At 40.4% G+C, this 17,649-nt stretch overlaps 1 protein-coding gene across 1 annotated transcript; it reads left to right on the forward strand.

Moving 5' to 3' along the window:
- Nucleotides 1-3,781: 3,781 nt before the first annotated feature.
- LOC311493799 (deoxynucleoside triphosphate triphosphohydrolase SAMHD1-like) lies at nt 3,782-13,366 on the forward strand (the record flags this gene model as incomplete). Its single annotated transcript, XM_084552583.1, has 13 exons — nt 3,782-3,816; nt 3,868-4,152; nt 4,318-4,433; nt 6,661-6,707; nt 7,190-7,345; nt 7,433-7,533; nt 7,714-7,822; nt 7,911-8,002; nt 8,158-8,270; nt 11,966-12,090; nt 12,788-12,865; nt 13,008-13,112; nt 13,196-13,366. 13 exons carry the CDS (start codon nt 3,782-3,784, stop codon nt 13,334-13,336), a joined length of 1,503 nt encoding a protein of 500 aa, XP_084408709.1. The 3' UTR covers nt 13,337-13,366.
- Nucleotides 13,367-17,649: the final 4,283 nt, after the last annotated feature.

Raw genomic sequence — 17,649 nt, forward strand, 5'->3', positions numbered from 1 at the left:
CTGTTTAGATGATCTGTGGTGTTGATTCAGAATAAAACTCTTTACTTTCATCTCTCCATTTTAGTCATTTTCTCTTCCACACATCAAAAATGTAAAGATAGACAGTGTAGTATGTGTGTGGTGAGTTTGGGCAACATAACATTAAATTGACTGATTATTCTTTCATACCAGTATAACATGGTTGACTAAAATTCTGTACCAGGTCAACAATTTCCATTAGTCTGTAATGCCCTGTCCTGTCTATAATTAACAGAACCGTTCAAAGATTTAAAGCACTTCTGGAAGGCATCTGATCACAAATTCCTTTTTGCAGCAGGAAAACAAAGTCAGAGTCACTACGAACTAATTTGTTGATAAAATACAATCACCAAAATAATCCTCACTTTACTTTTAGTGACTACAGTATTGTAGAACTGTGGCTCTGTTCAGTTTCAGTTTCAGTTTGCATTTAAGACAAACACAACTTAGTCTTGGCAGTAGCACCATAAACCTCTGGCAGAACTAGAAGACAGACTGAATCCAGCTGAGATGGAGCTGTTCAGTGGTGAATTAAGTTGCTTCCACCAGACTAGTTGTCCAATCAGGTAAAATGATTAAATCTGCGTTGTCAGGAAGGGCCAAAACTACAGAGATAGATATCCTACTAAATCGACTATTCAAGTTCTGTAAATATATACCTCTTTGTATTGTTGCATAGCCTGGTAAACCTCATCTCAGAATCAACTTTTCATTGTTTTTAATAATCCCTCCAATCACTCTCTGATACAACAGGTTAGGAAGTGTTTAGCTGCATCTGTGCCAGTGCCCTTTACATTTCTACCCTTTTCCTCTCAGTTATTGGTCGACAAAACAAGTATAATGTGACAACTTAATTTTGGCAAACACACACCTGTGTGTCTGAGATGTGTATAGACTCATTCCTGCTGGTTAAGATGACTCCTTGGAGGCCAAGGCAAACCTCCGGCCACAGGAAAATATCCCGGGGCTGTTCACGTGTGCCTTGTGAATATTAGTTTTGCTGGCTGGCAAACAGTTCAGATACTGTATTACACTCGTTGTGTAATATGTGGTAGTGCAGGATTGTGAGAATAATGTACCATACTCAGGGATAATGTCAAATGATATAAATTAAACATAAACTCACCTGCCAATTCATTAGGTACACTAGAGAAAGGGAATGCAGTCCTGCACGAAATCTAATCATGTGTCCAAAATGGCTAAGAGACTTGATCTGTATTGTGTTGTAGTGACACATGTTTCTATTATTTTGACAATCCCATTCTAGTTATTTTGCTCGGCTGTATAACAGAAACACCTTAGTGTTTAATTCAATCTAGTTTAATCTACAATCTACATCCTCAAAAATGATCATCTGCTTCAAAAAAAAAAAAAGAACATCCTCAAGCTGGGGTCCTCGACCAGAAGCCTGGGAGTTTGAGGGTTCTGTGCAGTATCTTAGCTGTTCCTAGGACTGCGCTCTTCTCAACTGAGGGTTCTGATGTTGTTCCTGGGATCTGTTGGAGCCACTCCCCCAGTTTGGGGGTCACTACGGCCCATTGGGATTTGGGTACTTCTATTACATACTGGGTACAGATGTTCCTGTACACTATTCCCACCACTCGGTTGTGTCTCTCCATGTACGCTGATGTATATGTGTGTATATACATATATATATATATATATATATATATATTGTAATGGACTGTAATGGACTGAACATTAAACTGTGGGATAGAATATTATTCATCAGACTGTCCTGAAATATCTTCTCAGCACTTGTCAGATCTACGTGGTGTCATGGTTCTGTGTTTTGAGTTTCCTGTTTTGTTTTGTTAAGTTCTTTCTTGGTTTCCTGTTTAGTGTTTCTTCCTGTGTTTCCCTCTTCTGTTTGTTTCATTGGTTTCTCCTTGTGTGCTCCACCCTCATTAATTCCGCCTGTGTCTCATCACCCCTCTGCCACTTGTGTGTATATATAGCCCTGCCTTTCCCTATATTTTGTGTCGTGTTGTCTGTAATCCTCCCATGTTGTGAAGAGCTTCTGCCCTGTTATCCTTCCCTGTACGTTTCTTCGGTCCTTCCGTTTTTCAGCTCTTACCTGTTTTTTGTATTTGAGTTTTTGGATTACCCTTAGTGATGGAGAAACTGCAATTGTGTTAAAAAGGTTCAGGTTGGGTGGCACAGTGGTGAGGTGTTTAGCACTGATGCCTCACAGCAAGAAGGTCCCGGTTTGCCTTTCTGTGTGGAGTTTGCATGTTCTCCCTGTGTCTGCGTGGGTTCTCTCCAGGTACTCCGGCTTCCTCCCACTGTACAAAGACATGCTGGTTAGGTTAACTGGTGATTCTAAATTGGCCATAGGTGTGAATGTGAGTGTGAATGGTTGTCTGTCTCTCTGTGTTAGACTGGCGACCTGTCCAGGGTGTACCCTGTCTCTCGCCCGAAGACAGCTGGGATAGGCTCCAGCAGACCCCGGGCTCTTCACTGGAAGTATTTGATACAATTAAATGTGGCGACATCTGCTGGATAATATTATACATAGCATTCGCATGAAACAAAGGGTCGTGAAACGGAAAGTTGTGTTTGCTTAACAATAAAGGATCTACAGCATGTGCATCTTGAAATGGTTAATTTTTTTTTTCTTTTATAGAAAATAATATACTTGTATGAGTTTGCCATCATATAATACTGTGTTTTAGATATATGCTTTTATAAGATTGATAGAAATACAAAAATATATTTACAAAATAAGTGAAATACTTGTGCATCTATGGACAGTGATGACAGTAGTTGTACAAAATGCTTGTGAAACTGGGAAGGGGAATTGGGTGGTTCAGAGATTTTTATTTAAAAACACGATAATTTCAGCTGAGTTAGGCTTTAGTCTGTTTCTCTTATATGTTTGTATACAGGTATGTAAATCAGTGTATAGTGTGTGAATGCCTATGTGCCAGTGTGAGTATGCAAGTTAATCTATGATATACTAATCATACCTTAAACTTCACTCTCTCTCGTTCTAAATCAATGAAACTATGTAACAGAACTCTCCTCCTCTCAAAAACCCACAACCATCTGAGGGATTGTACACATTCATAAACATTGTGCGTTTGACAATCCCGCCCTCCATTCAAAACTGGAGTGACACATCGCTGATGACGGCCGGTATCAGTGTGATGTAATGAAGCTTCATCTGAGTCACGTGATTTCCCGAATGATGAAGCGAGGCATCGAAACATCTTGTCCCGATCCCTCTGCTTTGAAAGCTCAACACTGTTTCGAGCGTCTGCTTCGAGCATAACATCTCTACTAATTACCCTGCTTCAGTTACCTGCTTGTTTGTTAGTTTTCATTAAAGCCGTTTTGTTTTTAACTCCTGCCTTATCTCCTGGTGTCCTGCGCTGGGTCCGACCTAACTGAAAACTATCCCTGCAAAAAGAAGGTCTTGACGATTTATCCAGAGGTGGGTTTTCTGGTTTGGTATTTGTAATTAATGATTAAATGACACTTTCAGCTAATGTAAAGCTTGCTCCTCTTAGTAAAAATTCCTATTAACTGCATACCAAAATAAATTTAAAAAAAAAGATGCTAATGTTGCTAATCTGTGTTCAGTGGGCGTAGGGTGAATGACACTCCCAAAACCTGCAACATCTGTGAAACTATTTAAAAAAACAAATGTGTGTAGAAAATCAAACCTTCTCAAACTGTAGCAATAATACAGTGTAACAACGACAAACTGAATGTCTTTCCACTCTCTTGGGCTTCTTGTTTGTGTTATATAGGGATTATAATGGCAGCAACAGCAGCTCCACCAGGCAAGGTAATGTGAGGCAATTGTCAGTGAATGTCATAAGACAGGGAAAAACAATGACTCAGATTTCACTGCAGTGAAATTCATCAAGACTTTAGTTCAAAGAATTCTCAGAATACAGTATTGACTGACAGCTGTGTGAGAACTGCACTGTGTGTCTTATTGTATTGTTTTATTTCCATTCACCAGGTGTTTAATGATTCCATCCATGGCCATGTGGAGTTACACCCGCTTCTTGTCGAAATCATTGACACACCTCAGTTCCAGAGACTAAGAAACATCAAGCAGCTTGGTGGGGGCTATTTTGTTTACCCTGGAGCTTCCCACAACCGCTTTGAGCACTCGATCGGGTACGTCCTCATGGAGTCACACCAGCACACTGTCCAAATTAAGGGAAAGACTGGTGTGTGACAAAACACCAACTGAGGACAATAAAACTAAAGTAAACAGACTGTTTACTTTAGGAGAGTTATAATTATGTTTATAATGTGTGTGTGCTCTATTTGGTGACACAGAGTGGCATACTTAGCAGGAGAGTTTGCAAAAGCTCTGCAATCAAGGCAGCGAGAACTCAACATAGATGAGAGAGACATCCTTTGTGTCCAGATTGCAGGTCTTTGTCATGACCTGGGTAAGTGATACACACCTCTCTACTTTTACATGAATTTGATTTTGAAGGGTTATTGTTGGGTGTGATTAAATGTGAAACATATAGTGAAGCTATTCATAGATTGGGAAACAACATGATTTTATAATAATAAAGTCTAATGTGTAATGTTTGTTTTCACTTTTTAATGAAGGAAGGAAAGAAATGTTCCCTCAGATGTTGCCATTTCAGTGTTACAATGATGGAGTATTATATTTCACAGTATATTCAGATTTTGGATGCTTATTAATCAGTCTTTTCAAGTCATTCAAGTATTTAATTCCACTTTTTCTTCAGATTTCTGAGCATGGCCTATTCATGTGACTTCCGTTGTTTTTGTTGCACGGACATAAACAATGATGCAGAAATTTATTTTTCTATGACATTGATTAATTTATTTAAAGATTCAATTACTCATTTATTACAGTTTTTTTCAGTCGCTAACAAGCGTTTGTCCAATCAGTGGTCACATTTTCAAAACTCTAAACACAATTAGCACAGCATCAGACTTTTGTGGCCATACCATTCACACATTTCATGTCGTTTTCACACAATATGCAGTCAATGAACACATTTTCACAATGCTTACATTTTCTTAACAGACCAGCTGTACCTCCCAACAAAATTATGGATTGTTTTTGTATTATTTACGAATGTTAACACACAACATCCAACAATAGCAAAAACAATATTCCAAACCTTAGATACAGTATAAAAACCTCTTCTTCTGCAATGATATCAGTTCAAAAACAACATATCTCAGCTGATTTTTTCAATCGCTAACAACATGGTTTGAAGTCCTCTGTTGAAGAAAAAAAAACAATCCAAGTCTAGTTCCAAGTTTGCTGAAGTGGTGCAAGTTTATTGGAGTTCCAGGTCATGGTCAGCCTACTGACACAGAGTGGGTCTGAGACCGGAGACTGACCCTGAATGTAGGGCCAGAGCACAGATATACCCTGTCCCCAGGTGTGGTTGCATATTGGTCAGTCGAGGGCAACTTTACACAGGAGGGTAAACTCAGTGGAGGGGCAGAGGTGGCTCCCAGACGTGGTCAGAACAAAAGGACAAAAGGACAAAGGAGTGATACTCAGGTAGTATGATCAGGAAACTCTGATCAGCAGGGGAGCAGAGGCAGGAGAGATCAACATATGGCTGGAATTGCCCCAGACGTGTCAATTTCAATGTCCCTTCAAAGTTTACTTCTTCACCACCCAAGACTGGCACGTCTCTTCCTTCCACCCTATTCACCGTTCCTCAACCCCATAGAGGAGTTGTTTTCTGCATGGAGGTGGAAGGTTTATGACCATCAGCCACATGACCAGATGTCCCTCCTGGAAGCCATGGATGCTGGCTGCAGGGACATCACAGTTGATGATTGCCAAGGGTGGATCTGACATACCAAGCGGTTTTATCCCAGGTGCATCACCTTGGATAATATCAGATGCGATGTTGATGAAAACATGTGGCCTAACCGTGAAGATCGCAAAGATTAGATACAGTAATTTTGTGCTTTTTTTAGTCCCCCCCCCCCCCCCCCCCCCTTTTTTTTTATCTGGGCTTTTTTCTGTTGTATTTTTTGTTCAGAATGCTCTTGTGTGTTTCATGGATATTTTGTTGCTGTACTGTAAGCAATACTGTAAAACTTTTTCTGTTCTATCATACTGTAAACAGTATTTCTACTGTGCCTCCTGTAGTAAACAGTAAAGGAAAAAAAATGATTTGCTTTTTACTGGAATGCTTTTGAATGCGAACAATACATGTGGACATACAGTTACCAACCAAGAAATTTAGTGTAAAAAACAGTGGATTGCATGTTTTGCATGCAAATACCTGTAAAACTGAAACATAAAAGTCTATGCAGTTTTTGTAATGTCAACAATAGCCAGTATTTTGAAACCTGGTGTACTTTGATTCATTGCATGCACCTTGTGAAGTGAAAACAAGTGTTATTCTTTGACAGAATAACTTCATTTTGAGTCATATTTCCAGTGTTTTGGTATAAAGTTGGTGTGTGCAGAGAAAGATGTGTTCTATTTTGAAATGAAGAGTTAGTATATATTTAACAAAATGTGTTTTTGACAAGAAAATTATCCATTTGGCCAATTGTGTTTTGTAGGTGTGAATTTGTGTTAAGAGTTTAGAAAAAATAGCTGAAGTATGGGTAAGCGCTTGTTAGCGATTGAAAAAAACTGTAATTTTTCTCCACCTCTAGGACACGGGCCCTTTTCTCACCTCTTTGACAAGTTGTTCATTCCTGAAGCATTGCAGAAGGAGAAGGAGAAGGAGGAGAAGGAGGAGAAGAAGAAGAAGAGAAGAAGAAAAAAAGAAAAGAAATGGAAGGTTACTATTTCTGTTGTATTTGATGTTTGACTTAATAGCACAGAACAAAACTGCATCACAATATCTGTGTGTGATTGTATGTGTGTGTGTTTTTGATGAGATCTTGAAGGTTATTCTGATATTGTTAATTATTGCTCTAATGTAGCTACATCAATTCAACACAAAAACTTTCTGAATTTAAACATGAAAACCAATTATAGTCAAAATACAGATTTTAAAGAGAAATGGGGTTGTAGAAAAAGAGGTTTCTACATGTTGCACATCAACTAACGTCATGTGCATAACTCTTGATGAATTTGTGCAATAGCAGTAGTCAAGAGGTTAGAGATCTTCTACTTGAGCAGTGAGCCACTGTATTTTTATTTTTAATACCTGACCATTAAACTTCTCATACCTTGTAGCATGAGGATGCCTCTATAAAAATGTTTGATCACCTGGTGGACTCTAATGGTGGTCTGTGGAAAGAGTGGGAGAGAAAGAAATTGGTCCTTCCACATGACAAAGACTTCATCAAGGAGATGATTAGACATCCGGACGCTGATGCAAAGACAGGCGAGGTACTGTCACTACTAATACTGTGAAATCAGTCAGTATCATCTTTACTGTCAGTGTCTAACGCCACTATTCTGCTGTTTCCTCCACAGTGGCCATACAAAGGTCGTGGAGAGAACAAATCCTTCCTCTATGAAATTGTGTCAAACAAGAGAAACGGCATTGATGTGGACAAGTTTGACTACTTTGCCAGGTGGAGATGCTTTAAAACAATTCACTTTGTGGTGTATAGTGAGGAGCTACTGTGTATTTCTTCCCAAAAATAATTACAATACTGTCCTGACTAGTTTTAATTTCTGTTGCATTCTAACAGTTTGAAGAGTTTAACATCATACATACAGTATATTTCTACTCATGTATCTTCTCACCTCAGGGACTGCCACCACCTGGGCATCCAGAATGACTTTGACCATTGGCGTTTCATAAAGTTTGCCAGGGTGTGTGACGTGGAGGGGGAAAAGCAAATCTGCTCCAGAGACAAGGTGTCTACTCCTGATTTTTATCTTCTTTAAAACAACAATTAATTAACCTGATTATCTGTGACTAAACTATACTCATTACTCTCAACAGGAGGTGGGAAATCTGTATAACATGTTCCATACAAGGAACTACCTCCACAGAAGAGCCTACCAGCACAGAGTAACCATGAGTATAGAGATTATGTGAGTACTTATCCCTCCCATGCTGGTACTCTATAGCTATTATCATGGTCTTCTTACCTGCTGTAGCTTATTTAATTTGCTTTATGATTCTCTCTATTCTATCGGATGCAGCAAAATGTTCCATAAAGTTATTATTTGTTGGGTCTGTTTATCAGGATCAAAGATGCCTTCATAAAAGCAGATGATCACATCCAGATTCAAGGTTCAGATAAGAAGTACAAATTTTCTGAAGCCAAAAATAACATGGAGGCCTACAGCAAGCTGACAGGTCAGTGGATGCCATCTCTTGCATGTTTAAAATATACTACATGATTTAAAAACATCCTCTCTGTCTTCAATGTTATATCCCACACTGTGTTTGCTTTGTTCACATAGATACATACATATTAATAGAGATTTATTTATATTTCCCAATGTTCTGAATTACTTTAAGCATTATCAGTGCTAGATGACTCAGTTATTAATCACACAGAGATCCACTACTGAGGTGCTAAAGTTGACGTCACAGTCTATAACATCTAAATGTCTTGATGAGCACCAGAACAGCTATCAGACATTTCAGCATGAATCTATTTGGCTCCTGAGCTTTGAATCTCTCTTATTGTTTCTATGTTTTACACTGTATTGTCGTAGGAGGAATTTTTCCCTCTCCTTCAGCCCAGGTTCTTTATACCTATTGGAAAGGTTAGTCTGACTATGAATAAACCACCCGACAACTTCTCTGCAATTGACAGTTTATTTAGCACGCAGAGAATTGGTACAGAGTCAGCGCATCTTATCTAGTGAGCAAAGCTGCAGCAAAGCGGTTAACAACCCCGCATCTGGTATGATAGAAGAAGAACACTTCTTTCTGTTCTGTGCCCTCACATACCACTTCAATATCCAACAGTATGTTAACGCTTTTAACGCATTTGGCTGGGTTTGTTGGAGCATAAAATCTATGTAAACTCTTTCAATCCAGTAAAGAGCAGGACAAAGTCTCAAACATCAGGGGCAATCAGAAGAACAGACTTTTGGGGGGGGCTCAGCCCCCGAGCAGAATGTCACAATAATAATGACAATAAAATGCATCAATTTTTCCAGATCAGTTTATAACAACCATCACTGTCTTATGCTATGGCATGAGATAAGCCACCTTTTCATCTTGGCGTCTCTCATGATATTGGGCTGCAGCTGGTCGCCGACAAAAGAAGGCATGACAGGAGTAACTTTGACCTTTTCTCACCGCGAATCCAATCTGGCTGTTTTTGTTTCTTTAGAAACACATGTATATTCATCTGTGGAAAAAAAAAATATATATGTGTATATATATATATATATATACAGTATACACATATATATTTTTTTATATATATATATATATATCATTTCCAGTAAGTCAGAGTAGCTTTCAGTAGCTTTAGTAGCTTTAATTCACTGTCCATAGTGTAAATAAAATATAAAGCCCCAGTTTGATCACAGTAGGAAACTAAATCAAATAATGAAGGACATCTATTGGCTGCTTGACTGGAGCCTGCAGATTAAAATATAAGAAAGTTTACATAAGTTTACATAGATAATAATCTCTGGTGAACTAGCCTCCATCAGCTAACGTTTCTGACATGAAATGGGGCGACCAGCAAAGATGGGGTCACTGTAGTTCTCAGGGGATACACTGGAGTAACAGTGCACTGTGGCACGATGCATAGTCTGTGCAATTCAATATTTTCCAGAGCAAATCATCTGTGACAGCTGTAAGTCTTGGCTGTTTTGAATGTATTCTCTCTGTGGCATCATAGTACGTCAAAACAGCTTCACACACACACACTCACAGACAACCCACCAGAAAGAAATGTAATGGCTCGATCTGCTGTCCTGACAACATTTGAAGTGAATCCAGTCACCGTGACAGTAACAGCAGGTCACACTACAAACACTACAAAATAAGACATTTCCTGTTCTCAATAGGTGGCACTACAATAATTGTATAATTATTCTCTCTGTGGCATCAAAGTATGTTAAAACAGCTTCACCAACTATTACAGGTTAACCAACACACACACACTGACAGCCAGCCACCAGAGAGAAATGCTGTGGCTCCTTCTGCTGGACAAAGTAGCACACTACTTGAAATGATGATGAATTAGTAAGACAGTGAATCATTTCACTTTCACATTTCACTTTCACAACCTGACAAAATTTGAAGAGAATCCAATCACCCTGACAGTAACAGCAGGTCACACTACAAATACGCTCCAAAATCAGACATTTCCTGTTCATAATAGGTGGCACTACAGTAATTGTATGAATATTGACATATGAATGTGTGCAGTTAGGGACCATTAACAATACTGTAAAGTTTGATGCACTTTGGACTGAATTACAGCACGTTTAATGCAAAAGTTTCATGAAGCGTCTTGAAACTTTGAGGGGCCAGAACACCCATGCCACTTCAACGAAAGGTCAAAAACTTATGTCCGTTTCCTTCGCCTTTTTTTCGACAACTTATTTCTAAATTCTGAAGTCAATCTGATAAGGCATCAAGCCTGAGGGCAACCAAGACACAACCAAAGTTTTGTCCAACTTTCACTGTTTTATCAAAATAACAGACTTACTGTTGGGTCTAGAATATGGCTCCAATTGACTTTTTTGTGCGTGCTGGGATGTTACATATATGTGACATATTTCCAGATTTTTAGACGCAACGGGCTTCAGGGGGTGGTCCGAAGATGGTGCTACAGAGCCATTTTGCCACGCCCGTGCTCAAGGCCCTTATACATTAAATTTTTCGGGCGAACGAAGGCGTCTGCAAATTTTCAGGACTTTTCGTGCATGTTTAGGCACGAATAAAGCAGAGGAAAGACGCTGAAAGTATGAAAACAATAGGGTCCTTGCGGTCCCGTTGCATGGCCCCGTTGGGCCCCTGCTACTTTGTTGCTCGGGCCCTAAATATGAGCATGTGAATGTACCGTATATCACGACACAAAGAACATGGCATTAAACTTGTTTATAAGATAAGATAAGATAAGCTAAGATAAGATAGAACTTTATTCATCCCCATGGGGAAATTAGGGTGTTACAGCGGCAGGTAACAATAGTGCAAGATATAAAAAAGATTTAAAAAAAAAAATAGAATAAGGCAGACAAATATGTTATGGTACAAAAAATATTTACATATCGCATCAGGTTTACAGTGGCTAATCAGAAGTTGAAACAAATAACTTGTATAGATTGAGGGTTGAGGTGGTAAGGAGGTTATATATATAGATATATATATATATGGTGACATTCATGAATATCATGAATAAAACAACAAACTCCAATAGGAGTTTCAACAAGTATTGCAAGTATTGCACTAGAAAGATGTGAGATAATGACAGTTTGTATATACTGTGCTCGTGAGGGTCCTGAAAAGAAGCTCAGCAGCAGAAGAGCTAAATGCTGATGTTAAAGAGTCTGACTGCTTCCTAAAGTCCCAACTGTCTCATACAGGGGATGGGAGGGGTTGTTCCTGATGTTGGACAGTTTAGCCAACATCCTCCCCCCCCCCCCCCACCTGTTCCCCTGAATCCAGAGGACAGCCCAGGATGGAGCTGGCCCTCTTCATCAGTTTGCCCAGTCTATTCTTGTTCCTCTCTGTGATTCCACCACACCAGCAGACCACAGTGTAGAAGGTTAAAATGTTTGAAGAAGAAAAGATTATTATTATTATTAGAAGTCTTAGTGGTAGTAGTACTTCTAGCCTGTTTTAAAACTTAGTAATCATTTAGTAGTGCAAAGACTAAATTTGGGGCCTACACAGTCACCAATGATAGGCAGTATACTGTAAATAGCCTTGATTGGAAAAAACAATGTTTGGTGGAGAGTGTTGAAAATGGTAAATGAGGAGTAGGAGCAACTACTGTTTCAAATGCTTCCATTGTAAAATAGATTGTAAAAAGTGATTCAGTTCAAACGTCCTCTTCATTTCTGTTTGCTCTGCAGATCACTTGTTCGACGTCATACTCTACTCTGACGCAGAAAATCTGAGGGAGGCAAGAGAGATTCTTCAGAGGATCGTCTCTCGAAACCTGTACAAGTTTGTGGGTGAAGCCATGGTGTGTAGAGAGGTGTTCATGTTCATTTTGACACACTCTTTGAGTTTGTGTATGAAGTCAGTAAAACATTTTAAAATTGTAGAGTCTCATGTATAACTGTCTCACTCGTAAAATGCAGTTATTTGTATGAGAACACAAGTGTTTTCTAATAATTTTCACAGATATCTCTGTACCCAGTGAAGGGATGTAAAAATGGCAATGGAAAGGCAGCCAGCTTAATAGATTATTATGTTATGGTATTCACAGACAACTGTGCTGTATCAGTACAGCAGCTGGCTCCAGACACTCTGCTAGGTGACAGCCCATTAAACAGCATCAATTAAACCCCTTTCTGCTTCCAGAGATGACCTCTTTTCAAAAACCAAAATTCATATCATCCTGTCAGACAATATTTTCCTCTGGAGCAGGTTTGAGGGGATTCACCTGTTCGTTTTTGCAGCTGGAAATAAATTAGTGTGAAAAGAGACTAAACAGACTAAAACAGGTTCTTTTATAAATTGGCAGCTTTATGTGAATGCCCTCTTGCTGGTGAGTAACTCACTGTGTCTGCTGCCTCTCACTTCACACCCTTCCTAAACTCAAGAACAAGGACAACCCAGGACGCAAAATACAACAGGCAAGAAAACACAATTAAGAAGATTTAAAAACAAATAATAATAATAATAAAAATGTAAATATAAAGACACATGGCCTCTCTCCTGTCTGTCAGGTTACTATTGACAGGTGGAAACAGGAACTGAATCGGACCCTGGAGGGTAAAATTACACGTGACGACTTTGAAGTTGTTGTGAGTGTTTCATAAAATCACTTCACTACACTTTTCTTTAGATCTTTTGTTTTGTTGATTGTAACATGTTTTCTTGCCTCCACTGGGTGATATTCATTTGTGAATATAAACACAAGTTTCTCTCTCACACATCTTCTTTTAGGTCGCCGCCTTTGACTATGGGATGAAAGACAAGGACCCCCTTAAAGATACATATTTCTACGGAAAGGAGGACCCTACCAGAGCATACCCAATCAGCTATTCCCAAGTCTGAACTAGTTTGTATTTCTTTGTAAGATGACTTCGGCTACATCTTCATTAGCAAACTTATGTTGCTGTTGTTCTCTACAGGTGTCCAGCTTTCTGCCAGCGCGCTTTTCTGAGAACATCATTCGGGTTTACTGGAAGAACACTGATGAGGCAATTTTGAAAACTGCCAAAGCAGTGTTTAGTGATTGGTGCGAGAGAAACGGATTTGAAGTACTGAGGTAAGATTCAGGAGATTTGTGAACTATAATATAAATACTCTTTGTTGTCAGGCCAAATGTTCTAATGAATAACAGTGACAAGCTTCAGTCTATTACAATCAATGTGATGGGAGGAGGAGCAGTTAAAAATGTAAACCTTTCAGAAACTTGGGATCAGACTGTAAGTTCTATTAGTCTCTGATCCCTCTGGATTCTGGGCTGACGGTGGGATAAAAAGTCAACGTGGCACATACCAGGAAAAAACAACATTAAACATGTGTTGTCTTTGCACTATTTTCAACTAAATATAGGGTTAAATTATTTTCCACTGCTTGGTAACTATTTTTGGAAACTGGGTTTCAAAATCAAGTATAAGGCTTCTTATAACAGTCTCTTTAAGCAGGTAGTTGCATCTTCAAATAGTTGTTGTTTATTTTTAATTTTTAATTTGTGTGTGTGTTTGTATTTGGTTCTTTTGAATCACATCTCTCACTATACACTGCTCTTTTTAATTTAAAAGGATCTTGGACCATGGAGCCGGAGTTGAAGTTGAAGCTGAAGCTCAAACCTGAAAAAGGAAAGAAACGCTCCGACACTGGTACAGTGAGAGTGAACATGATGAAAAATGTTAATGAGGACAGAAAACCTCATCTTCAAAAACTCTAATGTACTTGACACTATTTTACTGCCTGAACGAAATTAGTATATAAACACATGAATTATTGCTTATTCACTCCTGTACTCAGGTTTCATAGACCCATTTTATCTTTATTTTAGTGTGATCATCATTCTTTCTCCCTTGCAGTTTTTTATGACACATATACAATACATAACCTAATCACTATCTTATAGCATGTGTGTAATTTTGTTGTTGACCATCAGACGTGGCTTCTTAAAATGTTATGTTTGTTATATTCAGGTATCAGTCACAGACTTGTTTCTATATTCTCAGGAACTGTGGAGCTTTTAAAAGTGTTTGGGGTCTAATTAGTGCTTTTTATTATAATATCTAATGAGTAATTTTATGAAATATTCTGATTTTGGATGGGTTTTCATCACATTTTTGTTTGTTACTTAGTTACTGTTCATTTGTTATTTTAATATGACTAAATGAAACATCATGGGAAGCTAAATTAAGTAATGTATGTGATTATGGCATAGTTTGTGTATTGTTGTGTTTGGATCACTGCGTGCATGTTCACTGTACCCCCATAGCATAATGTTTGTCTAACTGGGAAACCTAAAAGCTCAATAGAGCCTTTGAATTGTACTCCTGTTTAGATGATCTGTGCTGTCTGGTTGATTTAGAATAAAACTCTACTTTTATCCCTCCATTTTAGTCATTTTCTCTTCCCCACATCAAAAAATGTAAAGATAGACAGCGTACTATGTGTGTGGTGAGTTTGGGCAACATATGTTAAGAGGCGACTTGTCGGTACTTCCGGAGATCCACAGACCAACCATGCACTGTAGGCCTCCTTCTTCAGCCTGACGGCTCCCCTCACCTCTGGCGTCCACCAGTGGGTTCGGGGGACCATCTTCTTCCACAGGTTCTTCCACCAAGCGTTCCCAGCAGACCCTCACTATTCATTTGGGGCTGCCAGGTCTGTGGGGTGTCCTCCCCTCCCATCTGATCCAACTCACCACCAGGTGATGATCAGTTCACAGCTCTGCTCCTCTTATTATGAATGAATGAATTATTCATATTATTAATCCCGCAATGGGGAAATTACAACAGTGGGGGGAGGAAAAGGGAAGAGTGTCCAGAACATACGGTCGCAGGTCAGATGATATGACTATAAAGTCAATCATTGACCTACAACCTAGGCCATCATGGTGCCAAGAACACTGATGAACAACCTTATGTTCGAACATGATGTTAGTTATGGACAGACTGCAACTTGCACATTAGTCCAGTATCTGAACGCTACTAGAGCTAACTTATGCCACTAATCGGCCAAGTGAAAACCAGTTTTTAACGCTATTTTCTTATTGATTGCTGGATTACTTTAACTTAACTGTGTTAAGTTTGTGTCTGAGTTTTACCTGGACAGTAGCAGCTGTCATGGCTGTATGCGTGGACTGCAACACTTCTTACTCACAGTTGAAGAATGAGATCCACCGACTTGAGTCTGCGCTCCGAAAAAGGGACCAGCTGATTGAGCGCTTTGTCTCTGTTGCAGCTGCCCAGTCAAAACATATCTCATATTTGCAGTCCTCAACTTTTGCCGCTCCATCAGCACCTCCTTCTCCCATGTCTCCGGTGGTCTCGGTTTCTGCGGCCACCCTTCCCTGGCAGGCAACAATTCACACTGGCACTTGCCTGCCCGCTGCCCGGAGGAGCGTCCAGGTGAGGAGAGCGGCCTCTCATCGGACCGGGAGCCGGGCTGCTGCACTGGGCCTGGAGGCCTCAACGCCGTTGACAGCCTGTCAGACACCACAAGCGGATCCAAGGGTCTACATCGGAAACGGTCCAAATGCTCCGGTTCACAGCTCCACACCGAACCGAGCCAGTACCTTGACCCAGCCATCCTGGACTGAAGTGGTGCGACGTGGACGCAGGAGGGTCTCGGCTGGTCGGCATCCACAATCTCCGCTGGCTATCTCCAACCGCTTCGCCATCCTGCCGGAGGATGCTTCCGTCCATCCTGACGCTGCATTTGCAGCTTCCACCTCCACCTCACCTGGCACTGAAGTCACTTCAGCTGCGTCATCAGCGAGCCTTGAAAAGGCTACTCGTCGCTCTACAGCGGTAAATGACCGCCGTAGGTTGCTGAAGGAAGCTGTGATCAGACGGTCTGGGGGTCTCCCTGGGGCTAGTCTTAAGCAGCCTCCTCGCCTCTGTCCTCCTGCACAGACCCCCGCGTAGCGTCAACCGAGCGTCCTCAGCATCGTCCAGACAGCCCAGAAACATTGGCCTCTCGTCCCCTCTTTCCCCCCACCACGTTGATCATCGATGACTCCATAACCCGGGACATTCGCTTCTTTAATGCAGCCACACACTGTTTTCCTGGAGCCACAGTCCCCCACATCCTGGATAAACTTCTGGATCTCATGCCATCGCTCCCGACAACTATCAAAAGGATCGTTGTTCATGTGGGAACGAATGATACAACTCGTCGGGAGTCTGAGCGCACTAAAAGTGATTTTAATCTTCTTTTTACTGTTTTAAAAAACTCTGGAAAGTCTGTTTTCATATCTGGCCCCATCCCGACTCTGGGTCGTGGAGCTGGCCGTTTCAGTAGACTCCTCAGCCTTCACACTTGGCTCCAATCGGCCAGCAGGATGCACAATTTTGGTTTTATTGACAATTTTAACTTGTTCTGGGATCGTGACTCTCTTTTTAAACGAGATGGGATCCATCCAAATAAGAGGGGGTAGAGGGGTAGCCAAATACTGTCTGCTAACCTGCAGCATGTGGCGTGCACCTGTCCATGTGACTGACTCTTTACATCCCTCACCCCCACACCGGATCCCCCTTCTTCGCTGACGGCACATTCACAGCTTCCTGTTTTCCATGAGAGCTCCCCCTTCAGGTCCCTCCTGCCACATGCACGCACATCTACTCAAAGCCAGCTCTCAGTTTCTTCTAATGGTCCTACATCTCCTACTCCTGCATCAAGGCATGTTCCAGTCAGAATCACCAAGTCCCGTCAAAAAACAATCAAAGTGCCCAGACCAGTACTCCACAACAACATACGGTACGTTACGGTAGGCAATATTATATTACTTCCATCATCCCCCCTTCAAAATCGGACTGACATACCCTCTCACATCACCACCATCATTTCCCACCACGGACCCTCAGCAGCACGCTCAACTTCACACCTCTCTGCTGCCAACCACAACAATTTAATTCACGTCCCCTGAAATACACGTTTCTCCTGTTTTTAATGCAAAACTAGCTAATTTCGGTCTTCTGAATGTCAGATCTCTTAATAACAAATCTTTTTTATGCCATGATTTTATCACCTCGAATAGGTTAGACTTTTTTATATTGACAGAGACATGGCTCTCTCAGGGAGACTGCAGCCCTCTCATTGAGGTGACCCCCACCCCCCCAATTACACACACCTCCATCAACCCCGCCTGTCTGGCAGGGGAGGGGGGGTTGCGGTTATACACGGAAAAGATTTTAAATGCACTCCGATTTTATGTAATAATTTCACCTCCTTTGAGCACCTTGGTTTTAGACTTAACTCTAAAGATCCTGTTTTTATTTTAATTATCTATATACCTCCCAAACCCAACAGTGTTTTTATAGAAGAGTTTGCGGAGCTTTTATCCCACTTTATTTCTATTTATAACAAAATTCTCATTTTGGGTGATTTTAACATT

This window comes from Chelon labrosus (assembly GCF_963514085.1).
Source record: "Chelon labrosus genome assembly, chromosome: 10".
Taxonomy (NCBI): domain Eukaryota; kingdom Metazoa; phylum Chordata; class Actinopteri; order Mugiliformes; family Mugilidae; genus Chelon; species Chelon labrosus.